The 26,527-nt window shown below is 51.0% G+C and overlaps 9 protein-coding genes across 9 annotated transcripts; 6 read left to right on the forward strand and 3 right to left on the reverse strand.

The window, feature by feature from the left end:
• Positions 1–1,683: 1,683 nt before the first annotated feature.
• VFPPC_05211 (prp 4 CRoW domain-containing protein) lies at positions 1,684–2,458 on the forward strand (the record flags this gene model as incomplete). The annotated part of the gene is made up of 2 exons (XM_018284441.1): positions 1,684–1,972; positions 2,034–2,458. 2 exons carry the CDS (start codon positions 1,684–1,686, stop codon positions 2,456–2,458), a joined length of 714 nt encoding a protein of 237 aa, XP_018145935.1.
• A 2,467-nt stretch (positions 2,459–4,925) lies between these two features.
• VFPPC_05212 (vegetative incompatibility protein HET-E-1) lies at positions 4,926–9,231 on the forward strand (the record flags this gene model as incomplete). Its single annotated transcript, XM_018284442.1, has 3 exons — positions 4,926–5,350; positions 5,403–7,005; positions 7,063–9,231. 3 exons carry the CDS (start codon positions 4,926–4,928, stop codon positions 9,229–9,231), a joined length of 4,197 nt encoding a protein of 1,398 aa, XP_018145936.1.
• Positions 9,232–9,436: 205 nt separating this feature from the next.
• On the reverse strand, positions 9,437–9,968 carry VFPPC_05213 (acyl coA binding protein domain-containing protein; the record flags this gene model as incomplete). Its single annotated transcript, XM_018284443.1, has 3 exons — positions 9,437–9,589; positions 9,677–9,744; positions 9,839–9,968. The coding sequence occupies 3 exons, from the start codon at positions 9,966–9,968 to the stop codon at positions 9,437–9,439; spliced, it is 351 nt and encodes a 116-aa protein (XP_018145937.1).
• Positions 9,969–11,001: 1,033 nt separating this feature from the next.
• Positions 11,002–12,217, forward strand: VFPPC_05214 (disulfide oxidoreductase; the record flags this gene model as incomplete). The annotated part of the gene is made up of 2 exons (XM_018284444.1): positions 11,002–11,946; positions 11,996–12,217. 2 exons carry the CDS (start codon positions 11,002–11,004, stop codon positions 12,215–12,217), a joined length of 1,167 nt encoding a protein of 388 aa, XP_018145938.1.
• Positions 12,218–12,335: 118 nt separating this feature from the next.
• Positions 12,336–13,639, reverse strand: VFPPC_13785 (endocytosis and cytoskeletal organization protein; the record flags this gene model as incomplete). The annotated part of the gene is made up of 3 exons (XM_018291557.1): positions 12,336–13,054; positions 13,113–13,347; positions 13,400–13,639. The coding sequence occupies 3 exons, from the start codon at positions 13,637–13,639 to the stop codon at positions 12,336–12,338; spliced, it is 1,194 nt and encodes a 397-aa protein (XP_018145939.1).
• A 1,500-nt stretch (positions 13,640–15,139) lies between these two features.
• Positions 15,140–16,088, forward strand: VFPPC_05215 (Isopentenyl-diphosphate delta-isomerase, type 1; the record flags this gene model as incomplete). Its single annotated transcript, XM_018284445.1, has 3 exons — positions 15,140–15,341; positions 15,442–15,780; positions 15,856–16,088. The coding sequence occupies 3 exons, from the start codon at positions 15,140–15,142 to the stop codon at positions 16,086–16,088; spliced, it is 774 nt and encodes a 257-aa protein (XP_018145940.1).
• A 2,892-nt stretch (positions 16,089–18,980) lies between these two features.
• VFPPC_13786 (GCN5-related N-acetyltransferase (GNAT) domain-containing protein) lies at positions 18,981–19,892 on the forward strand (the record flags this gene model as incomplete). Its single annotated transcript, XM_018291558.1, has 3 exons — positions 18,981–19,291; positions 19,371–19,623; positions 19,695–19,892. The coding sequence occupies 3 exons, from the start codon at positions 18,981–18,983 to the stop codon at positions 19,890–19,892; spliced, it is 762 nt and encodes a 253-aa protein (XP_018145941.1).
• Positions 19,893–20,267: 375 nt separating this feature from the next.
• Positions 20,268–21,202, reverse strand: VFPPC_13787 (DNA-directed RNA polymerase I subunit RPA1; the record flags this gene model as incomplete). Its single annotated transcript, XM_018291559.1, has 3 exons — positions 20,268–20,990; positions 21,038–21,141; positions 21,199–21,202. 3 exons carry the CDS (start codon positions 21,200–21,202, stop codon positions 20,268–20,270), a joined length of 831 nt encoding a protein of 276 aa, XP_018145942.1.
• Positions 21,203–22,098: 896 nt separating this feature from the next.
• VFPPC_05217 (ATP-dependent protease La 2) lies at positions 22,099–25,347 on the forward strand (the record flags this gene model as incomplete). The annotated part of the gene is made up of 4 exons (XM_018284446.1): positions 22,099–22,567; positions 22,639–24,689; positions 24,847–25,016; positions 25,260–25,347. 4 exons carry the CDS (start codon positions 22,099–22,101, stop codon positions 25,345–25,347), a joined length of 2,778 nt encoding a protein of 925 aa, XP_018145943.1.
• Between the last annotated feature and the right edge of the window lie 1,180 nt (positions 25,348–26,527).

Below are 26,527 nucleotides of genomic sequence, written 5' to 3' on the forward strand. Positions count from 1 at the left end.
GCTGTCTTGGCATTTGACCTGGCGGTGATGTGCTGGCCATTACTGCGAACGCACTCAGAACGATCTGTCACCTTGATCCGCCTGATGAAGCGATAAGACTTCGTTAATTGGCATTTGGAGCACTTCGTAATCTCTGCAGCTTCGCGATGGATCGTGCTGGGAAAAGATGAGTTGTGGGCGGGTCGGGTCTGCACATGAGAATCACGAGATCCAGTTGCTTCCGTTGGGCAAGATGGGCCAGTCACTCTGTCCGGAGACACGCATAATACGACGTTGTGCAGAACTGTGTCAATCACCATTACGAAGATCATTGCTTTTCGTGGCTATCTGCCAGGGCGATACGCCGTACTGTACGGAGTACACTGGTAGCCAACCGAGATGCAAGCACGACGTGGTAGGCATATTTTTGGAACGGCGCTTCATGAACAAAAGATTGGATCGGATCGAACGCCGCTCGCTGGGTTACTCCGGCGAAGGCAAAGAAAGAGAAAACTCATCGACTGATCGGGACCATGGACGCTGAATCAAAGGCGCGCAAAGTAGACATCCTGGAAGCCACGCACATCACTATGACTGGTGGATGAATCATGAAATTGGCGATAACTTCCCACGTTTGGCGGCAAATCGAACGGCTACTGTGGTGGCTTGCAAACAGGTTCTTTGTTCACACCAACTGGCCAATTTTGTGTTTGACCAGTACGAAATCCGACGCAGCCCAAGTCGCAAGTCGCAAGCCAAATTGGTGGTAGCCCGTGAGCCAGTCTGTGCTGTGTGCTGTCTGGTGCTTTGCTGGTCGAACTGTGCATGTGTGGCTTTGTGCCTTTGAAGCAAATGTCAGCCAGGGAAAACAGCCCCACTCCCTGTCCAGGGGCATCCGCCCTAGTGTGGCCGAACAGGGCAGGGAGGGCAAGCATTTGTGTCGTTTGATTGGCTGTAATGCACAAACGACGAGGGTAACTTGCGGGACCAGTTGACGCTTGTACCTGATCAAGGCGGTTCCTGGTGGATCGGCATTTCAATGTTGCTGGCTGCTTGGATTTGCAAACTGCCCAGCGACGAGCGTTGGGTGAGACACCAAGAGACACCAAGAGATTCTGGGAAAGCCTCTCGTGGCCACCCAGGGAATGAATGAATGAGCAGAGCTTTCACTTGAGCCGGGACGTGGCTCGTGCCAGCTTGGATCCATTTGCCCCAGTGGTGCTTGCTGGGTTGTGCACCGTGTTCTAATTGAGGCGCCGCCGTTCTTGGTGCTGAGGTCTGGTCTGGTCTGGTCTGGCCAAGTCCATGTCTGGCCTGGTCGCTGGTGGTGACAACGGGAAATTAAAAGGAGTTGGCGCCAGTCACCCGCCTGCCTCTAGTCCGCCTCTCTTCTGTCTATCCGTCCCAACCCACTGCGAAACCTGGCTCCTTCTTCCTTCTTCCTCTTCCACCCATCATCAATCGCATCTTCACTTCAATTTTCGTCGTCCGACTTTCGGTTCGAGGCCATTTGCGCGCCGGGCTTTGTCCCTTCCAGTTAACAATATTCCAGAGTTCTATTTGACTCTGTGCCGCTCTTTCAGCAAGTAAACACAAATTCGCAAATAACTCGCGCGCGCCACACTCGTTGCCAACAACTCCCTCACCGAACACCGTCGATACAGCAATCACCTTGATTCTTCATTTTTATCAAAATCAGACAAGATGCTTTTCCAGACCGTCGCTTCCGTCGCCCTCTTGGCCACCGGTGCCACTGCTGCCGCCGCTGAAGCCAGACAGCCATACCGCCTGGCTGTCATGGCTCTGCCTGGCCAGAGCTTGATGCGTCGTGACACCAACGGCTACAAGCCCGACCAGAAGCAGTGCAAGGCTGGAAACACCTGCGCCGAGGCCTGCGGTGCTGGCTATGCTCAGTGCCCTGGTGGAAAGCCTGATGTTGCCCACTGCTTCAACCAAGGTGCCGGCGAGTCTTGCTGCACTGACAACTCTGGCAGTAAGTTTTCAACTCTGACTAAACTGCACCAGTGAAGCCATACTAATCTGTGACTGAATAGACTCCTGCGCTGCTGGCTACTACTGCACTCACGACACCAAGGCCCAGACCTGGTGCTGCCCCAACAACATGGACTTGGCTGCTTGTGCTGCCGCATACACCGTTACTGGTCTTGTTGCTGCTACTTCCAAGCCTCCCTCTACGACCTCGCAGCCTCCCACAACCACCTCTGCACCTACCACTACCAGCGTCCCCGTTGTGACTGCTACCGTTGACAAGAACACGACTATCTGCAACGCTAGCACTGGCAAGTCTACCGCATGGACTGGCATGAACAGCACCATCAGCATTCCCACACAGCCCTCCGTCGGTATCCCATCAGTCACTGCTGTTCCTCCTCCTGCCCCGACCAACGTCAACGGCGCCGCCGCTTCTGGCGTCAGCGCTCTGTTGCTCGTCGCTGCCGGTGTCGTCGCTCTTCTGTAAACTGTTTTGGACAGGAAGCGTCAAGGAGACGTGAGCGAGCGAGGGACAATGGGAACAATATTGGAAGCTCTTTACGAGTGGCGGCGTTAGGTTACCGGGATGCCATCTACCAGGGAACACAAGCGGCAATTACATACTAATCGCAACCACGAGTTTACGAGTCATCTTCACGAACCAACAGCAACGGTGGTACTTCTCTTTTTAACATAATCTTGAAACCATTTTGGGGTTTGAGCATTTACGCTTTTGGAAGGTAATCAGGAAAAGGAAGCTCGCTGCCACGCCTGGGATCGTGTGCAACTTTTCTGGGTTGCCTGGAAACCATGGGCCTGCACCTTTTTGTGTCTTTCTTCTATTCTGGACTCGACTTCCTCCATTTTTTTACCCTGATATTTTTGCGATGATTCCCCTTCGATAGGCTGCTCTTGAATAGAGTCGAGCCCGGTTTGGTGTTTTTTTATAAGGAGGCCGATTTGGAGTGGTTATTGTGGAGGAAGAAAATGGTGCTTGGAACACTCGTACATTTACATCACCATTATACCTATTTGCTTAAGATTCAGAGCGGCAGCCTCTATCCTTCAGAGTACTCTAGAAATGGAGGCTGCCGCATGTACGTATTTGATCTAATGGCCCGGTAGACAATAGTAACTCAGCATTTGCACACATCTCATTTTTGGTGCCTTCTTTCCTTGCAGGTGGTGATCACTCTGTAGTGACGATACAGTTGTTTGTTTACATGTTTCCTGATTGAGATGACGTTGGAAGATGTCTCGGAAGGGAATGTCATCGCGTTTAGAACGCCGTTGGTGTCTCTTGTCAAGAGGCTAGTGGGCCGAGAACCGTCGATTCTCTGGAATGTAGATGGTGATCACCCGTTGGTGAAGGAACCCCAGATCGATCCATCTCAGATCTGATCCACACCTAGTTGACGGTTCTACGCATCGCGTCCATGTTGAGGTGAGGTTGAATAGAGTTTGAGGTGGCATTGGTAGGAACCAATAAGTGTGTTGTGGCTACTTGCTTTTTGGTGTGGGGAAATCGACTGCGGGAGTGACCGCCTGCATCTGAAGGATTGTTATGGGGAGATCTGGAGGGGCTTGGTGGGTTTGTGAGGGTGAATACGAGGATATCCACTTCATATGCTTGTGCATTTTGTGAATGGAAGTGGAATTGTGAACGGATTGCTGGGGAGGGTACTGTGAGGTGTTTGTGCTTTTGATGCTTGATTGTGATATGGGGATGGAGGTGGCGAGGCATGCTCTGTGCTGTGATCACAGCATTGGGATATTGAGTTGGTGCGCAGATAGTCAGAGGTATCCTTGGTGACAACGGAATACAACATGTACCATCTCTCTGCATCAGCAAAGCATTCCATGTCCCTTTCGCCGGAGCGACCTAGCGGTCACTTTCTTTGATACCAGGTACCTACCTAGGTACCTAGGTACTTAAGTACCTAGGTACATAGGTACTTCAGTACTTGGCATGAACGTTTGGCAGAAGACAAGCACCGTTGGGAAGGCAAGTCCCGGTTGTGCGCCGGACAGAACTCTGATGATATGGGAACAGCTTTGGAAACTGCATGAGGCGACAAGAACTTTGCCCGGTCTCGATGTCGTGCCAAGTCCGCACCACTCAGAAAACCACCATAACCAACATCAGCAATGAGAGAGATTTAGTCTTTCCAAACAGCGGTGGAACTAGTCGAATTTTCTGGTTCGTTTCGTATCCTGGGATGCGGACTGATTTTGTCACCGTAACGGAAAAACTTGGTCCATTGTCGGTATTCAGCGTCTCGAATTGGTCATCGCCCGGTGCCAGAGGCGAAACGCCCCGGACAGTCGGTTTGAGCCTGCGGTTCGGGGGAGGTGAAGTTGCCTTGGCCAACATTACAGTGCTTCGTGTGCGTCAATGTTCCCCAGCGTTCAATCGGAAGTCACGTCGGGTGTGCATTTCCTTTGACTAGACGAGTCAAGTATCTGTTCCTCCCGTCTGGTTGGCATTCTGCGAAAGGCCGCCAGTCTGGATGGCCAATGTTTCACTGGGTTGCCCCGACGCAGCGGGGTGTTCGCTGCCGCAGACAAAGGTTAGGCAGACTTGATGGCTCAAAGCTGCAATATGGCTGCAACATCTCAAGGCTTCGGTCTGCATTGGAATGCAAAAAGTTGCCTTGTGCCACATCAAGCTGCTCTTGTGGGCAGGAGCAACCGACGCGGCAGCCCCCGATTAGCCGGCCTATTCTCCCTGGTTCCGTCTCAACGTCTCATTCGACAACAATTCTGCCATGTAAGCGCTCGACCTTAACTCAACCTGCATGTTGGTCGCCTCGCACAATCTGTAACAATTGCGCACCCCATCTCATGCGCCTCACTATGACACCACCAACAAAGAAGCTGTCTCCTTCTCTCCTCATTATGGAACTGAACACTTCGAAGCAACGCCGTGTCGCCTTGCTAGCGTCGTCGATGCCATGGCCTTGGAGGCTTTGGGTGTCGCCTCAAGCGTCATTGCCGTTGTCGAGATATCCGGCCGTATAGCGGCAATATGTTTTCAGTACTCAAAAGGTGTGAAAAACGCCAAAGAGGAAGTCGACCGCCTGCTGCGAGAGGTCAATACCCTTGGCGAGACGACGAGCAGCGTCCAAGATCTACTCCAAGGTCCCAGTGGGACCAAGCTCAAGACATCAAAGAAGCTCTTGAGGGCGGTTGAAGAGGCTCAGGCCCATTTGAGGAAGTTGGATGATGATTTGCGACCATCCTCGACTCAAAAAGCGTTTCGAAGATTGGGAATTGGAGCGCTCAAGTGGCCGCTGAAAAGCAATGATGTGGAACGAGTTATCCAGCAACTTGGACGATGTGCACAGAGTATATCTCTCGCCCTGCAAGTCGACCAAACGTGAGTCGCTAGACCAACGTTGAACCTAGTTTTGTTATTGACCCGGAGCTAGCTCGATCTTAGTTGACGTCGACCAAAAGGCTGTTCTAAGTCGTCTACCAGCAGCAGTTGGAGCAATGTTTGACTCGTTCAACGAGGGAAGCAATCCGACCTGCATGGAAAATACCCGTGTCTCTCTATTGGACTTGATAACACAATGGGTAGACGGCCCATATGCAGAGACCATATTCTGGCTCAACGGCATGGCTGGTACTGGGAAATCTACGATCGCTAGGACTGTTGCTCGAATGCTGGACCGGACGGGCCATCTTGGTGCTAGCTTCTTCTTCAAGAGAGGTGAGGCGGACAGAGATACCCTCCGCAAGTTTTTCGCTACCATTGCGGCTCAGTTGGTGACCAGAGTGCCTGGCACAGCCACACATATCAAGGAGGCGATCGACGCTGATCCAACAATATTCCAGAAGGCGATGCCAGAGCAGTTCGACAAACTGATAGTACAGCCATTGTCAAAGGTTGATCACGCATCACAAAAGACACCTACGCTAGTGATACTCATTGATGCGCTGGACGAATGCGGCGGATCGCCAGACGACATTCGACGCGTAATAAATCTGCTATCCCGAACCAACAACTTCAAGTCACCACGGGTTCGATACTTTGTCACTAGTAGACCAGAGCTGCCCATTCGGATTGGATTTGGTTTAGTCAAGATCTTGTACCGGAACGTGGCGCTCCAAGAAATACCTGAATGCGTCATACAACATGATATCAGTGTATTCCTGGAGCATCAACTTGCGAATATACGCACCCAGTACAATGCTACGGTGCCAGAAGACCGACGCCTCCCACTCACGTGGCCTGGCAACGAGACGGTCCAGACACTGATGAGGATGGCCAACCCCCTCTTCATTTTTGCCTCTACCGTGTGCCGCTACCTCGCTGACTTGCGCTGGCACCCTGACGACCAACTCGCCAAGGTCTTACGCTATCAGACTAAAAGCCAGCAATCAAAGCTTGATGCCACATACCGCCCTGTATTAGATCCGCTGATCGAGGGACTTGACAAAGTGGAAAAAGTCGAATTACTGCAACTGTTTCGAGCGATCGTGGGATCAATTGTCGTCTTGGCTCGGCCCCTTTCTGTCCCCTCACTAGCGAAAGTACTCAACCTTTCCAAAAGGACCATTGAGCAGCATTTAGGCGTTCTACATTCTGTATTGAGTGTGCCAAATTCGTCAGATGCTCCTGTGAGGTTATTTCACCTATCGTTCCGAGACTTTCTCCTGGACCCTACGAAGGAAGACGAGAACCCGTTTTGGGTGAGTGAAACCGAAACGCACAATACAATGGCCGCGAACTGCTTTCGAGTGATGAATGAATCTCTGCGAAAGGACATTTGCAACCTGAAGGACCCCGGTATATCACGTACTGCTATCGACCCGGAAAGGGTGAACGAGTGCATCTCAGATGAAGTTCAATATGCCTGTGCCAACTGGGTGCTTCATCTCCAGTTGTCGGCATCTACCGTTTGTGACAACGATACCGCTCATACATTTCTCACGACGCATTTTCTCCACTGGATCGAAGCCCTCAGCTTGATGGGTCGAATGAGAGATGCAATCACTATGATCAAGTCATTGAAGAAACTCCTCGCCGTAAGCCTGACTCAGAGTGTGACGATATCTTCACGACAAGTGGACTGACATGACTAGGGTGAGAATCGTGAAGAGATATCAGCATTTCTTGAAGACGCATACCGAGTCTTGCTCACATTCATGGCAACGATCAGCTCCCACCCCTTACAATTGTATTCGTCAGTTTTGCTTTTTGCTCCTCAAAACAGCATAATTAGAAACGTGTTTCAGAGTAGCATTCCCAGTTGGATTTGCTCTCTACCAACTATGCGACCAGACTGGGATGACTGCTTGCAGATTCTTGAGGGTCATGACAAGTCCGTCACCGCCGTGACATTTTCACCATCTGGGACTCGCTTAGTCTCCGCAGCGCGGGACGGGACTGTCAGATTTTGGGACACAGACACAGGAGATTGCTTGCAAGTGCTTCAGTCCTCTGCGGCGGCTAGTTCAGTAGTCTTCTCCAGTGATGAAAATCACCTACTTGCCGCCTGCAAGGACGGAACAGTCCGGATGTGGGACACTGACACAGAAGAGTGTGTTTTAAATATCAAGTGCAACAGTAAAAGTTCCTCCAGTGCGCACTTCAGTGGCGATTCGGGTATTGTGGTTTCGTCTGACTACGACAATATAATTCGTATCTGGGACCGCACCACTGGTGAGGCAACACAGGAACTAATTGGCCATCGCCGAGGCGTTACTTCAGTATGTGTTTCTTACGACTCAACTCTCGTGGCATCTGCATCCTGGGATTGCACCATTCGTATATGGCGTCTTGAATCGGGAAGCAGTGAGAAAGAGCTGGTAGGGCACAGGTCTCCTGTCACTTGTTGCAAATTTTCCTATGATGCTTCATTGCTCGTTTCCTGCTCAGGTGACGGGGATGTGAGGATCTGGAGTGTTGAAACTGGAGATTGTCTGAGAGCAATACAAGATCACGATGTTGGAAGTGTGGCGTTCTCTCATGATGCGTCGCTGGTGGTGTCGACCGGTTTTAGCGAGCATGTCGCAGTCGCAGTGCGTTTGACTGCCACAGGGCAGCTTGTTCAAAGGATGCATGGAAACACTGAATGGAATTTTGGAGTAGACTTTTCACCCGACTCTTCCATGATTGCATCCGCATCACCTGATGCTACTGTGCGCATTTGGCGGTGCGATGCATCGAAAGTTAAACCGGAGGAGTACCACGACAGAGTCGCCGACATGTACGTCTCGTACGACGGGACACAATTGGCGGCGGTCTCCTTTGCGAATGATGTTACAATATGGAGTGCTAAGGCAGGTCGTTTTGTAAAAACACTTCCAAACCACGACGGGATCTGGAGTCGGGCCGTTTTTTCGCCAAGTTGTTCTGTTTTGGCAACATCGTCAAAGAATCAAGTTTGGATTTGGGATGCGGAGACAGCGGCTCGCATAGCCCAACTAGACACGGCGTTTAAACATGGCCCTGAGGTTTTAGAATTTTCGCAAGATTCCAGATATCTGATCATGGCCGCCAAGAGTAGCGAAATACAAGTATGGGAAGTAGAGACCAGAAAGTTTGTATGGGAAGATTTGTTTACAGGACAGAAAGCGTCAGTTCCAGTGACGGCTCCAGCCATGTCAGCCGACTCCAAACTACTAGCCGCGGGGTTCGACAACAAGCTGAAGATATGGAATCTACCTTCCAAAACACTCATTCGAGAGTTTGTGGACGGCGAGAGACCCTGGGATAGTCTCGCATTTTCTCCAGACGGATCTCTCATTGCTTTAGGCTCGAGAAGCGGGATGCAGGTACAAAATGTTCTCACTGGCGAATGCATTTGCCGATTCGAGGGTCGGGCGGTCAAGCTGGTTTTCTCGGCTGATTCTTCTTTGTTGGCATCTACCTACAGGGAAACAGTCAAAATATGGAATGCACGGACTGGTATGTGCCTCAAGCATGTTGATATGGGACAGCCCTCTGCTCAATTGTTGCTGTGTTCAGATGGTGGGTACTTACGAACAGACGTCGGGATGATTCCGTTGGGCAACTTGGACGAAATGGTTCCCCAACCGCCCCCCATTGAGCAGAATATTCAAGTCGGGTGCGGTATCAGCAAGGACGGCAGTTGGGTCACCTGGAATGGGAAGAAAGCTGTCTGGCTCCCAAAAGGATTTCGTGGAGATATATCACCAGTGGTCCTTGGCACTGCGGCTGCTGTTTGCTCAGAAAATCCTGCGCATATAGCATTTGTTCAACTGGATCATAGCAAGTTGCCTTTTTGAGTGGGAACTTGCATTCAGGAGATATCTACAGAGGGTAAACAGGAGCAGATTGGTTCTCCTAATGTAGCAAACTACAACTGAGACAGAGTCGGTTGGTCAGATGGCAGGAACGGTTCATGAGGGGTGTATTGAAGCAGCTCAGCCTCCCGAATAGTAACATACTACTTCGCCCAAAGTAATCTCATGGTGGTGTATCGACGTTTGCTCAATTACCCTCCTTCACCTTGCATCCGTTGGCAATTTTCTCAGCGACATCTTTCTTCATTTTCTCCACCTCCTCGATGTACAACTGCTGGGCTGCCTCTTGAGTAACTCCCTCATCAACCTTTTTTTGCCATTCCGCTCGCATATGCTTTTGCTATTTATGAAACAAAGTATTAGAAACCTTGGGTCTCGCAAGCAAAATGTCAAGGGAAGCCTGTATTTGGGGGCGGTAGAGGCTCACCTGGATTTGGAACATGCCGACGGACGGGGCCTTGGTGATGTCGTCACCTTTCCCGATCTTGAAGAGGGCTAAGGACAAAAAGAAACCATCGAAAGAATTAGCCAATGTGAAAATCATTTCGCAGGAAAAAGCAGCCTTAGGGGCCAGATGGAAGGGCGGTACCGTAAAGCAAAAGGAGCTGTTCGTTGGTGGGATTGTCTGATGATTTCTCGAACTTGGGGAGGCTCGAGGACTCGTCTCTGGCGGTCTTGAAAGCTGGGTTACGCTCGAAAGCTAGTTCCTCGGCAGACATGATGGCGATGAAAGATGTTGCAAAGTTGAAAGAAAAGAGAAAGATGGACCTTGAAAGCAGGATGTATGCAAAGAGAGAATCAAGACGGATAGCTCGTCGCTGACGTGAAGGGAGATAGATGTTGGGGCAAGAAAAAGGGTCAGTTGTGTTCCCCGCGCCACTCACCGGCGGGGTTTTGGCTCTGGCACACAAAGAAACCACAAGACGGGCAAGCTTGTTCTTCAGCAAGCTTAGTCGCGGCAGGAGTTTGGCGTCAAAATAGAGGGGTTACAAACAGGTGACGTCTTTTAGCTCCCCATGATCGATTGGCTGCGCCGCCATCCCTCTTGACACCCCGTTTTGTGGTCTCCGTGTGGGTGGAGCGGAAAACTGGCGGGACACGGCGACGTTTGCCAGGGAGGGTTTAGTTCCTTGGTGGCTGGTTCATGGCATGGCTGTTTGTGTTGCGGTGAGATAACGATGTTGGGGATGGACTATGCGTCGAACGTATAAGGGACTGGAGGTTTTTAATTTTGAGTGCCGCGGATGGCTTATGTGTGTGAGAAGTGACAGAATTTAGCTGCGTGACCAATATAGGAGAGCTGTTGGGTTTGTTAGGGTCATCTCTTCGGCGTGTACTTTCCGCGTTTTGGGACCTTGAGGTGATACTGAGCCACGTTTGGGAAAATGTGCCGTGGCATCCCTGTTTGTTGAATAGTGTCTTCACGTGAAATTTGGATGGAAGTTGGTGGGTCTAAGACTGCAGCTGTGTAGACAACTTAGAATACTTCAAGAAATAGTGGCAGTTGTGAGCATTGCAGTATGTCGATGTCGCACTGAAATGCATGTTCCTAATGCGCTCGTCAAGATGTATTCGTCTGAGCTTTGGCATGAAGATGCCCAAAAGTGGGGAGCTCCGAAGCTCCGACTCGTCATACATCCAACACCTCAAACTATCAGACGAAACACCATGTCAACACACAATATAAAACACACAAACTTCCATCTATAATTACATAGAGCACCCGTCATAATCACAAAAACCCCCTCAAACATGTCCACTGTCGTCATCCTAGGCGGCTCACTAGGTGGTCTCGCCGTCACGCACCGCCTCCTCAAGTACACGCTCCCTCACGAACCAAACCTCAAAGTAATCCTAATCACAAAAGTAACTCACCCTCACCTCCCTCCCCCCATCCCAAGCTCATTTATTTCGCAGAACACCCATTTCTACTGGAACGTAGCGTCCATCCGCGCCGTCATCCCCGGCGTCCTCACCGACGACCAGATCCTCCAGCCCATCGAGCCTGGCCTCGCGCAATATCCCGCCAACAGCGTAGAATTCATCCTCGGCGAAGTAACTTCCCTAGACGCCTCCTCCAAAACCCTCCACGTATCTACGGCCCAGGAACCCCGCACAGTAACATACAATTACCTCGTCATCGCGACAGGATCAACCAGTAAATCCCCCTCCCTTCCCTGGAAAGCATCCTCCACGCACGAAGCATGCCTCACGTCACTACACACCACTGCCGAAAACATCAAAAATGCGTCTCATATTGTCATTGCGGGCGCGGGGGCAACGGGCGTAGAACTCTCCGGCGAGATACGCTTCGCCTTCCCGGACAAGACTGTCCTTTTGCTATCTGCGGATGAACAGCTTCTAGGTGGTGATTCCATCGCATCCGCTGCAGAGAGGGAATTAGTAAAGCTGGGCGTTACTATTCGGAAGGAGGTGCGGGTGTCGGGGGCGGAGGAAAGGGGTGAGAGGACGGTGGTGAAGCTTGATAGTGGGGAGGAGATTGAGACGGAGCTGTATCTCCCGACGATGGGGTTTGTGCCCAACACGGCGTATTTGCCGGACGGGTTCTTGAATGAGAGGAGGTATGTGGATGTGAATGAGTACATGGGCGTGGCGGCGACGAACGGAGATGGGATATGGGCTGTTGGGGATGCGGTGTCGAAACCGAGAGCTGGGTTTCTCATCACAGAGGCACAGGTACGTTTGTGTGTGAGAAAGTGATGGAGTGTTGTGCTAATTGGCGTAGGCAGCGGGTGTGGCTAGGAATATCGACCTGGTTCTACGAGGTAAGGAGCAGCAGGTTGTTCATGGACCGCCGCTGGATATATTCATCTGTTCGACGGGCCGGTCCCGCGCCGCAGGGCGATTTGGGTTCGTCCCAATTCCATCGTTGGCAGCGTGGATTGGCAAGGGTCGGACATTGGGGATAGACCGGACGAAAAAGTATGTCGATGGGAGTATGTGGTGACTTCCATAGACAAGAACATGTATATATCAACAAGAGGTGGAGGCATGCTCAAAATTAGATTCTCGTCCACCGAGGACACATGTTCGCTGAATACAAGACTACCCGTCCTCGCTCGTACCTACACCTTCTCCGCGTCAATCTGTCTGCGCAAATCATCCAAAATCTTTTGTCTTGAGCTCAGATGCGCCTCCAAGCCCTCCACCTGCTCCTTTACTGTTGACAAATCATCCGACACGCTCTTTAGGCTTGACCCGACGGCACTCTTGCCGGTGCCTTCTTCCAACTCCCTCAGTTCTCTGCGCTTATAGTCCAGCAATTGGTCGAGCTCTCGTCTCACAAGCGCGGGCTTAGAATCTCTCTTGCCGCCTTTGCGTTGCTCAGCCATGTCCTCGACCTTTTGTATCTTGGCTTCCAGATCGGCTAGCTGGCGCTTCAGCCGGACCTCTTCCCAGTCCTCGGTCTTTTCGGTGGAGAAATCGGTACCGGCGGTCTTGAAACCGCTTCGTCCAAGGCGGGTGAGATACTGTTCGCCGAATTTGGTCTTTCGACCGGTGGAGGTTGATTCGTCGGCTTTGTTGGCCCATCGTGAGTTGGCGCCTGTCCGTTGGTTATCGAGCTGGTAGTCTATTTGGTTGCGTTCGAAGCTGGATCGAAGTGATGCGGGGACGCTCCGGGGGATGCGGAAGCCCTCATGGCGGTAGTTGAGGATGTGGAGGAATGCGAGGCACGCATCCTTGTTGATGGTTGAGCCCGCGGACGGGTTGACGAGGTTCCACGCCGATCTGACGTCCGTGTCGGGAACGTCGAGAGATTCGTAGAGGTCTTCAAGTGCGTTGACTATATGCTGATTAGACGGCGGGCTTGTAAGTGTGTGAAAGGATGCGACGAGACCAACATGATACTTCACCGCGCATATCTCTGTTCTCTTGGTAGATATGCTCGTATTTGCTCTTGTCCTGCGGTTTCATGTACCACTCAAAGCCATCCTTGAGGCCTAAATCGTCCGAGTCGTCCTCGACTTGCTCAAACTGGGGTTGCTTGCCGCTGATGGCTCGAGTCGCTTGGACAAGATGCGCCTTGGACTCGGGGACCAACCAATCTGGTAGTGTCTTGGGGACATCGCCGTATTCCTAATCTCCATGAGCATTGCCAGTCGTATACCAGAAGAAACGTGAGACATACACCATTCAAAATATCAAAGATGAGTCGCATAGCGACACAGAACTCCTCAAAGTCCAGGTTTCCATCGTTGTCGACGTCGGCCAGGTCCCACACACGTTCTAGCTGATCATCGCGGAGACCGCTGTTCTTGAGAACCGGAGCTGCTTGTTCGCCGGTGAGAAATTGGCCGCCGCCTGTTCGGTCGGAGAAGATGTTCCAATATGTCTCAATCTCCTTGGCCTCAATCTTGGGAGGAGGCATGGTCGCGGGGAGCTCGGGCTGCCGGGGGTGGGCGGCAGCGGGTCAATTCGTGGTCGGGTTCGTAGAGGTGCTGAAAGGACACAGCTTCTGGTGGTGTATCGCAGAGTTTTGTTTAGGGGAGAGGGATGGAGGGTGCAAGTGTGCGAAAGTAGACACTCGATGCTTGACGATGATGAGTGATGGAGGTGTGGCAGTGACGAAGCTCCCAGCCTCAATGTGGATGTGCTCCTGTTAGCGTCAATTGAGTGTACTGCGTTTCTCTCTAGCTCCTGAGCCCTCTGCACCCCAACAGGTGGTGGCTCTGATGAGTCAGCACCTCCCCATGCAGATGTGAATTGAACTTATTACCAATGGCCTCTCGCCTTGAGCTTTCACATATACACAATCTACTTGGTATGCCATCATGTTCACCCGAACACCTCATCGTCTGCCTCAAGATTAGTTTCTCTTGAAACAAATGCTCAAAAACCCGAATACCCAGCCCGTAAAGCTCAGCTTCTATTTTTCCCGCCACAGTCGCTAGCAGTGAAGTTCCTCCCCCCCCATCTACGGAGGATTTCAAACTGACTGACCTCAACATGTCATGGTTTCCGCACCTGGTGAAACCAGATTTGTTGCCAGCACGTACCTAGCGGACCAAGTAAATTTACATGAAAGACGCCCAAGGAACACAATTCCTCTTTTCTATGCACCGGGTAAGAGTGACACCGTATTCGTATTTATTTGTGACGGCACTGGGGGTTGTTCCTTTGTTCCTTTGACAAGATGTGAAGATATGTGCGTACGTCTTTAGCTCACAGTTCCGGACAGGCTATCACGAAATTGCTCTTAATATTTCTTGAACAACTCCATTTGTATATCCAGCACAAGCCATGTCGCACACTCTCTCAAAGCACAAATACTGTGGAAGTTGTAAGTCATACTACTGAAGCAATGACTCTTGGCGGCATCTGAGCATTGAGCCAACCCAATCGAAGCAAGGAGAGATATCTAGGTAGTTGGTTCATCACTAGTTGAAGCATCAGTGTGATGATTCGGTTGTATTTGTACTACACGACACTGTGAACAGACGCCCAACGCAATTGGTCGTACCACAATGCCCAAGTGCCATAAAACAATCGGTGACCAGCGAACAACACAACAAATGATGTTGCATCAAGAACAGTTACATAATCGGGATTGAACCGGCCAGTCGACGAGACGTGGTTTGTCACCGACTTTATGGCGCCCCACCATCCGACCGCCGGCCTCCTTGTGCCTGCCAGATGTGGAGGGAAGGTCAACGGTGTGAAGGTGTGAAAGTGTGAGGGGCAACCAGCGAGGGGCAAATTCAAATCTCAATAAATCGGACCGGAACTTGACCCTGAACCAGCCCGGTTTTGCTCAGTCACATCACGATTCGCCTTGGCTAATTGTCCGACATCTCACGAGAAGCGACTGTGCGAAACGTCAATCGAGTTTTACCTACCTTGTAAAACCTCTTCAACTCACACGGCCAACATGTCGACCGGCACCGTCACGGTCACAGAGACCCGAGCACAGCCCATGACGGCTGATGCCATCCTCCGCCTCTTCCCCGACATTGACACCAGCTCCGAGGCACTTTCCGGTCACGATGAGGAGCAGATTCGACTAATGGACGAGGTGTGCATTGTCCTCGATGACAATGACATGCCTGTTGGCAAGGCCAGCAAAAAGCTCTGTAAGATGCCATCCATTTACCCCAACAAGCCGGCGACCAAGTCGATTGTGTGCGACTTCCAGAAAATCATGTTGTGCTAATTGTACTTTTTCTTCTTCAGGCCACTTAATGTCCAACATTGACAAGGGGCTTCTGCACCGCGCCTTTTCGGTATTCCTGTTCAACGACAAGAACGAGCTCCTCCTGCAGCAACGTGCGTCCGAAAAGATCACCTTCCCCGACATGTGGACCAACACCTGCTGCTCGCATCCGCTGGCCGTCTCTGGCGAGACTGGCTCCAATCTCCCTGATGCTATAGAGGGTGTGAAGCGCGCGGCTCAGCGAAAACTGGAGCATGAGCTGGGCATCAAGAAGGAGCAGGTTCCTATCGAAAAGTTCCATTTCCTTACCCGAATTCATTACAAGGCTCCCAGTGATGGAAAGTGGGGAGAGCATGAAAGTACGTGAATTACGGTTTGGCAGCCACTGGATTGCCGTGAAGATTTGGACATCGAGTTCACTGACGCATCATTAGTTGACTACATCCTGTTCATCAAGACGCATGTCGATCTCAACATCAACCCCAACGAAGTCCAGGCCACACAGTACGTAGGCGCCGATAACCTGAAGAAGCTGTTCGAGGACCCGTCGTTGAAGTTCACTCCTTGGTTCAAGCTCATCTGCAACTCCATGCTGTTTGAGTGGTGGGAGAGCCTCGACTCTGGTCTGGAGAAGTATACCAATGAGCAGCAAATCCGACGCATGTAATATGGCGATTGGATACTACAAGCTTGTTTATATGCAGGGAGAAACCAACATAAAATGGCACAGACAAGAGCGGATACGGATACCTTATGAGTAAAGGACAGGGCCGTGGGCTGGCCAGGGGAAAGTTAGGCAGCATGAGGGAATAAGCCACAGACGCTGGGCAGTGGTGGAGATGACGATGTAAAGCACAAGACGTGCGTTTCCTTGACAAAAGGTACATATTTGAGAGCGTAGCATTTGAAGCAGAGATATGGGATCTTGGCCATTTTAATCGTGTAATTTCAAGACGGCATGAGGTGGTTCAGACGCCGAGGGACATGGCAAATAGAGTAGCTGGTCAGGTTACCCAATTACATATGAACAGGTTACAGGCCCACTTGACGTGAGACATGTTCAATGTTGCTGCTTGGATCGACCAGTTGACGATTTCTCCAGGCATGTCGCGTACTCGGTAGGTGGTACGATAAGTGCCGCAATCAGTGCTTTGATTGCCAAGACTTGGTATGCGTCTAGTAAGTGCTGTGCGTGACGCCTGGCCAGTGAAAGATGCTCGGCACGTACCACCGCACGCCAATGATGGTCAAGTCATGCAAGGAAGGACAAAGAAGAAGGCCGAGGCGACGCCTGCGAGATCCACGTAGTCAGACGTGGGGAACAAGTCTGGTCTGGTACAGTAAATAGATTGGACCATCTGTGTGTCCTGAAAGTTGGTGTGAGATGTTGCGTCTTGTGACCAACAAACTCCGTGTGGACGTTAAGCCACGGAGGCGTTCGCTCAACAGTGAACTTCACTTGATTGATCAAGTTGGGACTCATTCATCAATTCATCAGTCTTGGCTCAAGTCTGGTGCTTCTAGTTGGGTGTCTGTAGAGCATTGCCAGAAAAGATGATGCGGATGTTTGTTTGTGTTGTGTTGTGTTTTACTGTATGTATCAGTATATCGTGTTCTATATTGTATTGCTTGTATTGTATTTTACACGGTATTCTATATTGCATTGTTTGTATGTTATATTGTATTTTACATTGTATCTTGTATGGTATCTTGTATATTTCTTGTATTGCATTTTGTCTTGCGTTTTGTATGGCATTGTATTCTTTTTAAGGTATATCGTATTTATATTGTATTCTATACGGTGCTGTACAGGACCGTATCTTACATTTATACACAACCAAGGAAACCCTAAATATATCAATACAATACAATACAATAAATACAATACAAACAATGCTCTAGTGCATGTGTCTGGCCGTCATCGACAGAAGGGCCAGAGTCCTGCACTGGTCCTCTGATGCCCCCGTTGAAGCTGTACGCAGTAGCGTCCATGTCAATCCACGTCTGGTGCGCGTGTGCAAGCCTCGAATTGCCGTCTAGTGCCGTCTCCATTGATGTCGGCGATCTGGTCCACATGTAGTCAACATTAGCGGGGTGTCAGCGGCTGCCAACGGCCCTAGCGTCCAGGCTTCAGTGTTCAGCTCCAAGTCCAGTCCGTCTGGTCTGGTGGATGGCATCATGTATGTCGCCTAGCATGTCGCATTTCAAGTTCAACATGAGTCTTCCAATGTCGAAGACCGAATTGACACTAGAACCACTTTGGAAGTAATAGTCACGGTCATGACCTCTTGGCCCACCGCCCATGCAGCCGCAATATGGATTTGGCTGACTACTGGCATACGTAGGTACGAGATAACAGCTTGACAATTGGTTGACCACGCATATTGCACCGTACTGTACTAACCGGAAACTTAGAACATGTCTGATCTGGTTGACGTCGCCGCCTCCTCGCTCGTCGGCGCCGCCCCCCATTTCATGATCACAAGATCCTTCCGAGACCGATGGCCCCGATCTTCTGACCAACGAGATGACGCTGTTTGTTGCTTCATACGCTTGGCCAGTAGCTTTAGAGACACAGATGCGTCCGAGTTGGCACTTTACGTTATGTGACAGCGAGATGGTCTATTCTGCCTCTCGTCAGCCGAGTGAATATTGTATTGATGGTCCATGATTCCATGTATCGAGTGTACTTCACTTGCGTTCTCAAGTTGGCTTCCAACTTACGCATGAGGCTCACAGACGCCAGCCATGCCCCTTGTCTGTAATATGTATGCGTCCATGGCCCTCACCAGACTGTCTCTCGTCATGTACTGTACATTGTACATCGTATTGACATTGGTGTCTCAATCCACAAGTCAAGGTTGTTCCCTCCGGTTGCTCCTTCCCTTTGTTATCTCTGCTCTCCCACAGGCATACATGCATGCAGTACTTAAGTACTTCATCAATGCTGCCACCTGAACAACCAGGATCAACCACTTCCAACTTTTCATCTCTTCATCTCTTCATCGCTGCTACTGCTGTACAACTTCTTCACGTTTATTGTGTGCAAACACCTCACCAGTGTCGTTGGATTCACCCTCCACGCACGTAGCCTTTTTAATACCTTTGACGAAACTCCTTCTGTCTTCCCACCAAGACCAAACCCTCCTCCCAAGATCTAAATCGCTTCAACGCCCCCTCAACCTCGTATCGTCTGTTGGGCATGACTCGTCGCGAACGATATTCTGCTGGCATCATCACTAGTGACTGGGCGACAGTTTGCAAAATGTACTGAAAAAATGATTTTTGAAACAAAGCAATGCTCAAAATGAAAAGCAGAAAGAAATAAGCCAAAAAGACGAACACCCAGTGTTCCATCGTTTCTTGCACCCAGGCGGCAACTCTGGGGTGACTGGATGCCAACCTTTTTGTGTTTCCAACTTATGCCTTTTCCTTTCTCGCTTTGAACCCCGAAAGCGAGATTGAAACACAATGCCCTTTCCCCCGACTCCGATTTCACGGGTGTTTATTTTGTTGATTCTAACAACCTAGGCAGAAGTAAACATAAACGCCCACCAACATGGCGCAGGTCAACCATGTCGAATGCCCTGGTGAACCCACTCTTCAGCTATCCTTGATTCCATCGACATGGGAAACAGAGGTTCGCCATCTCAATATGAGTGACTGCCGAGAGGCTGGTCTTGCTCTTGCGCAGAGCTTCGCTGCTGATCCGCTGTCCCTTTATCTTATGGGCGTGGACGAGGCAACCTATTGGTCGTCTGAGAAGACCTGGAAGCTACATGTTCGACTCATGCAGTATTCTTATGCTTCGTACCGGCTGAGGGGTATTGCTACGTCCATTGGACCGGACTATGACGCTGTTGCGCTGTGGTATGTGTTGGTCGTTGTGATTTGACCAGACTCTTACATTTATGCCAATGCCTTGGACCATGCATGCTGACATTTTCAGGATGCCACCCGGAACAACTAACGACGACTGGTTTGCTACCATCTTCAGCGGAACGTGGCGTTTATGGTATCAGCTCCCACGCGAGTGTCGGAAACGACTCTTTGATGAGATGTTCCCAGTCTTGCATAATACCAAGGCCGAGGTTCTGGGAGATCGAAACAACAATAGCTATCACCTTGGCTTCATTGGCACAAAAGCGAGCGCCAGGGGCAGGGGATATGCCACCAAGCTGCTGAGGCATATGATGGCCAAGGTAGGACGAATGTTCTTTCTCTGCAAATGCCATGTGTGGTACAAGAATGCTAATTCTCTTCCTCATCACAGGCTGACGCTGAAGACCGGGCCATGTACCTCGAGTCATCCAACGTGTGCAACAACCGCTTCTACGCCAAGTTTGGATTCGAAATGAAGAAGGAAATCGCCTTGGTTCGAGGCCCTGTACCCATCCGCCTATATTGCATGATTCGAGAGCCCCAAAACGACAAGGCTAGCAGCTCTACTAGTACGGGGAGCGAGAAGTAGTTTTTTTTTTTGCTATGACCAGACTTGCCAGTGTGTTTTTGTGTTTTGGTGTTTTATTCGTGTTGAGTCTGTCGTTACCGTTCTTGCAATGCAATGCAGTGATTTTATGCTTGTGCGAGGTGGTATAACATGTTTTGTTTGGACCCAGATTGAACCTAGTGAGTTTGCAGTTGTCAAGTTATCAAACCAAATTGGAATCCTGTGAGTTTATAGCTTTGCCTAACAGAGAAGATGATTTTTGCATTCAGAATCGTTACATGATCAGCTGCGTCATTATGCTGTAGTACACCTTTAATTTCCGTTCATTCCCAGTATCCCCTTTTACCCACGACCTGGCCCCCCGTGAAGCCCTTTGTATCATCCATCCAGCAATCTCTAGTAGTCCAAAATAGCCCAAGTCTCGTCATCAACAGTCGTATAAATCAGCCCCTGTCCCAACAACTCATCCGAGGCAGACAACACATCCCTCACCGACATGCCCGTCGACGTACTAATCACATTCAAATGCACGCCCTCATTCCCGCCCGGCGTCCCATTCATATAATTAAACATCTTTTTCGCCAGCGGCCCACACCCAGACAACTTATTCGGCATCTGTCCAGCACCAGCCGCACCACCATTCGCATCCCCATACCCCCCGCCATCCACAAACATACTCTCCCCACCGTTCGCCGCAGCACCACCCAACGGCCCCCTCGTAAAATACAAATGCACATACGTCGCCTCCAAAAGATGATAATTCACCTCATTAAAGTCCTTCACCGGCCGAATCACATGCGCCCCCACATGTCTCTTGTTCGAAAACGACTTGAGACGCCCCCACACGCGCACGTACGAATCCAGCTCGTACTGCTGCTCGGGCTTCACGTCGTCCTGCTTATCTGCGTCGATCCACTTCTTCACTTCGATCTGGCCGGTGCCGTCGTCGATCTTGAGCGTCACGTTGGTGGGCTGCGGGTTGACGGAGCGGATTTGCCCTACGAATGTGATTTGGGTGATTGTCGAGTTGTCGATTTTGAAGTCGGCGCCTGCGAAGGCTTCTTCTGCGGAGAGGATTTGTTTGATGGTTACGGGGCGGAGGGATTCATCTTGGTAGGACTATTTTGTTAGCTGAGAAGACAGAAGGAGGATGAGGGGAGTGATACTTTGGTGCCGGGTTGGCTGCCTTGGGAGCCGCCGGCGAAGAAACCGCCTGAGTCGTCGCCTCCTTTGGCGCCGTAGTTGGTTGTGGTGTAGCCTGCGTATGCTGCTGTTTTTTATCCCTTGTTAGATTGGGTTGATTTGGTTTGGGTTGTGGTGGACGTACACATTTTGGCTGGGGATGGGTGTGAAGAGTTCACGGTTGGAGTTTGGTGAGACGCGTTGAGGCGCGACTTGGTTAATTGATTTGGATGTGGATCAAAGTGAGATGCCCCGCGTAGTGGGTCTGTGGGTGAGTAAGCATGGCAGTGTTGGAAGATGGATGGGCATTCACGATTGGAATTATGTTTATTGATCGGTGAGGGAAGTTGGATACCCGATTAGATTGGAATTAATGCCCGAGAGAAGCGAGTTATAAGCAGTGCTGTCATGTCGGCAGTGTGGATAGCCTCGTGCTGGCTTCTCGGCAATATGCGTCAATGAGCTCATGCTGGTATACATGTCTGGTGGTCCACAAACCAGCACCAAACGCAGACACCTTCATCATGCAAATAGATGAAAAATTGTATGAAGTGTATAACAAATTCAGTCATATCTGGCAATAACACGTTCTCGGCTGTCACACGTAGTCCATAATACAAGCCGTCCAGATATCCGTGGATTTGTTGCCTGCCCCACACAGCTTCTTGCCTCGGCACCAGACAATGGACCCTCGCGGTGCGGTTGCGCCCAGCCAAGCGTCATTGCCAACAAGGAAAGGCTCGGAGCGCAGCCGGAGACGTCAAACCCCCCAAACGGCCAAACAATAGCTTTCCCCAGCTTTCTGACATCTGACAAACCGACTTCAACTCTCAACCATAATCAATCCGCCCGAGCACCCATCTCTTTTCATCGCTAATTTGCATACCAACTACATTTTGTGCTGCAGATCTCTGCAATAGCCTTTCAGCTTATACGCCCCTTTCGCCAACGAAGCTAGGGGCCGTCGAATCCATCCCGACGAAACCAAACCCCGTAGTTTGTCATTCCGCACAGCCGACATTCTCGTCCTCAGTCCTACCACGCCATGGGCAGATCACAGACTGCGACTCTCCCAATCATCCCGCTTGCCAGAGGAACCGTCCTGCTTCCCGGCTTAATCCAACGCATCTCTGTGAACTCGAGCCGTCCCGACATACCCGCGCTTCTTGCGCACGTGTACGAACAAGCGGCGGCTAAAGGTCCCGACGGCCGAATCGACAGCATACCCATCGCTTGCGTTCCCCTCACATCGCCCTTTGTAGGTCCTACGGGCCAACTTCTCATCAATAATGGAGAGGAGGTAGATACGTCACAGCTCGCCGAGGTGAATCCCGGCAGCGCCAAAAAGGCCGACGTCTTTGGCTTTGGTGTTGCCGCCAAGATAGTCGGCATTGATGGCCGCGGCGCTGGCGAGTTTGCCCTACGGGTTGAGGGTACTTCGCGAGTGAGGGTAGAGAACATTGCCCGGGAGCGGCCGTTCTTCCAGGCTAAAGTGACGTACTTTAACGATGAGAGTAAGTTTTGCCCAGCTTGAGTCTTGCCATGGAGGCTGGTGGGTCGGTAGAGCTAACGACCATCTACGCAGTTGACATCACCGACAAACAGCTCCAAGACCTCTTTGCTTTGCTAAAGGCGCAGTCTCGCGAACTTGTCACCATCTTGAGAATCTCGTCGCTTTTGCCGCGCACTAAGAGTGGCCCGGCACTGTCCCCTGGTCTTACGAAACGACTCGAGATGCTCATTATGAGGAGGGAGATCAAAGAAGCTGGCTTGCTCGCTGATTTCATGTCCAACTTGGTGGAGGCATCGCACGAAGAAAAGCTCGGCGTCCTAGCTGCCCTGGATGTCAAGGTCAGAATCACAAAGGTTATCGAACTGCTGGAGCGACAGGTTGGAGGGATCAAGAACAACTTCAAAATCACTACATTCACATCGGTGCCCGTCCAGATTCTCGACAGGCTGAATGACAATCCCAACAAACGGAACAACCCTGGCTTGCCGATTCCCGGCATGAACTTCCTCCCCGGTGCCGGTCAGATGCCGGCGGGCAATGACCAAGGTGACGAGCAGGAAGCAAACGAACTGGATGAGCTGAAGAAGAAGCTGCAGAATGCTGGACTTCCAACTGAAGTCGCCAAGACTGTGGATAGAGAGCTTCGACGCCTACAAAAGATGATGCCCATGAATCAGGAATACCAAGTTACTCGTAACTGGCTTGAAACCTTGTCCGAGATTCCTTGGGCAGCGGTAACCGATGATCGACTTGGGCCGGAGACGCTGAACAGAGCGCGGAAACAGCTGGACGACGACCACTACGGCCTAGACAAGGTCAAGAAGAGGTTAATCGAGTATCTCGCTGTTCTCCGTCTCAAACAATCATTGAACGACGACGTGGAGGAACAGATTCGCAAGGCAGAAGCAGAGGTTGGCCCGGTGCAAGATTCCGCCAACCAGTCTGCCGACAACGCTACCAGCCCGGAGAACAACGCCAAGCTTCAGATCTTGAAATCAAAGAAAATGGTGGACAAGTCGCCGATCATGCTTCTCGTTGGCCCTCCTGGAGTTGGCAAGACTAGCTTGGCCAAGTCGGTTGCAACTGCGCTGGGAAGGAAATTCCACCGTATTTCTCTCGGCGGTGTTAGAGACGAGGCTGAGATTCGAGGACATCGCCGAACCTATGTTGCCGCTATGCCCGGCCTCATTGTTCAAGGCCTGCGAAAGGTCGGCGTCGCCAACCCAGTCTTTTTGTTGGATGAAATCGACAAGATTGGTATGGCCAGCGTCCACGGAGATCCCTCAGCCGCCATGCTTGAGGTCTTGGATCCCGAGCAGAATCATACCTTCCAGGACCACTACGTTGGCATGCCAATCGACTTGTCAAAGATCCTCTTCATCGCCACGGCGAATAACTTGGACACCATCCCGGCTCCCCTTCTGGACCGGATGGAAATGATCTATCTACCTGGCTACACTACCCTCGAAAAGCGCCACATCGCCATGCAGCACCTCGTTCCCAAGCAGATTCGAGCCAATGGATTAGCCGAAGAGCAGGTCACTTTCAACAAGGACGTCGTCTCCAAGATCATCGAGTCATACACTCGGGAATCAGGAGTGCGCAACTTGGAACGGGAGATTGGCTCTGTATGCCGTGCAAAGGCTGTCGAATTCGCAGAGGCCAGAGATGGTGGTCACATTGAAAAGTACAAGGCCTTGCTTACAATCGAAGACATTGAGAACATTCTCGGCATCGAAAAGTTTGAGGAGGAGATTGCTGAGAAGATGAGCCGTCCTGGCATCGTCACCGGCCTCGTGGCCTATAGCACGGGCGGCAACGGCAGCATATTGTTCATTGAGGTGGCGGACATGCCTGGCAACGGCAGGGTACAGCTGACAGGCAAGCTCGGCGATGTCCTCAAGGAGAGTGTCGAAGTTGCTTTGACCTGGGTCAAGGCTCACGCCTATGAGTTGGGGCTTACCCCCGAGCCAACAACCGATATCATGAAGGACCGCAGCATTCATGTACACTGTCCCTCTGGCGCAATCCCCAAGGATGGACCAAGCAGCGGCATTGGCCAAGCCATTGCTCTCATCTCCTTGTTTTCCGGAAAACCTGTGCCTCCTACCATGGCCATGACGGTACGTACTGTGCTGTACTGAACTCTCCCGTGGACTCCCACTCCTTGCCTCCATGTTTATTCTTGTTTGGCCTCTGGGGTCAGAAATAGCCAGATGCATAGACGAAAATGGTCCCATTGTGAGTCAGTTTAAACTAACACAACATCATTCGGTGTAGGGCGAAATTTCCCTTCGCGGAAGGGTTACGGCTGTTGGCGGCATCAAGGAGAAATTGATTGGAGCTCTTCGTGCCGGAGTCAAAACTGTCTTGCTCCCTGCCCAGAACCGCAAGGACGTCAAGGACCTGCCTCAAGAAGTCAAAGATGGCTTGCAAATCGTACATGTCAGGTAAGACGCTTCCTCCCCTGGATGACAGGATGACTGGATGGCCCCAACGGGTTCCAACGGGCCGGAAACGGTGCATGAATTCTCCAATTTGAGCTTTTTCTTGGTGTGTTTTATTGCGGTTTCGAGTTTGTCCAACGCATTTCCCCCTTTCAGCCCCATTGAAATCCACTTCGGAGTTTAGGCAAAAAGAAGCCAAACTTGGACAAAGTCTGGATGTAATAAACTAACGTTTCAACTTGATAGTCATATTTGGGAAGCGATTCGCTTAGTTTGGCCCGACTCTCACTGGGCCGCAGATAGTCAGTATGCCGGCATTGAAAGCCGGCTGTGAGAGTGTATATCCAACAATTGAATGTGTTCAATTCCGCGCGCACACAACTGAGGCTAACGAGGTGTGTGGCGATTGCACCGAGTTCTCCTATTTTTCCTGTTGGCCGCCCTTCGTCCTTCATTAGTGGTCGTTTTTTGCCTCTGCTTTGCCTTCGGGATGCCGTTGGCTGTAGGGCTCACGATCTTGTAATGGTTGGTTGAGCGGGTTGTCGCCGATCAGTGGCTCCTGGGCTTGATTGCAGACCCAAGTCTAGACCAGGAAGCAGCGAGTACCGATGACAGAGGTTCGGATAGCCCAGGTGGATACGGAGTAAACTATCAACTTTTGCCAAAAGAAATCTTGCCTTTTTGGCCTGTTATTTTTTTTTTTTCAATCGGGGGGGCCCCACGACCAGGCGCTGCAAAAGCTCGGCGAGGCCGTCCATCACTAGTTCAGAAGGGCTCCAGAAAAAACAGCTGGGATCGGGGGAGTTCGTGCAGCCCATCAGATAAACTGAGTACCTGTAGATGTAGATCAGCTGGGAGAGGAGGATGCGCCTCTTTTCCCGCTTTGTCATGTATTTTTCCTTCCTGTTTTGGGGGCCAAGGCGGAATTCCTCTTGTGAGGTGGTGTGCTCGGCAGTCGCCAAGGGAAGGTCTCCAGAGTTCCCAATTGTTCACTCTTGTCAAGCTCCTATCCTCCCACCACCCTCTCTTTGTCGCTTTACCTCAGTTGAGGTAGGTCATATGTTGTCTGGATGTTTTTGTTATCAGGGGCTGACAGAGCGAGATTAGGAGACGGGATTGTAATTACATACTATTACAGTAAGAATACCGCTTATTTTAGAGTTTGACCATTGCTCCAAAACTGACCACCCGACCAACATGTCTGGTTGCATGCTTGGGCATTCGGAAAGCCATCGAGACATGGGGTCTTCCATGGACGCTGGCGATTGCGAACCAGGATCTCGGTGGCAAACGAAGCCAATACGGACTCTCTGGCGACATGTACTTCAGTTTATTCGCAGCACGCCATGTGCCTCGGCGCCATGCGGGCCAGGTCAAGGCTTGTTGGGGTGATCCACAACCACCAGATAGATGCTGTAGCTACGGAGTAATATGCGATGGCTTCCCAGACTTCTCCGTGGCGGGATAAGTGAGCGACCAGATGGGATGGCATGGCATCGCATGGCACCTGGTGT

Source organism: Pochonia chlamydosporia, chromosome 3 (genome assembly GCF_001653235.2).
Source record: "Pochonia chlamydosporia 170 chromosome 3, whole genome shotgun sequence".
NCBI classification, from domain to species: Eukaryota; Fungi; Ascomycota; class Sordariomycetes; order Hypocreales; family Clavicipitaceae; genus Pochonia; species Pochonia chlamydosporia.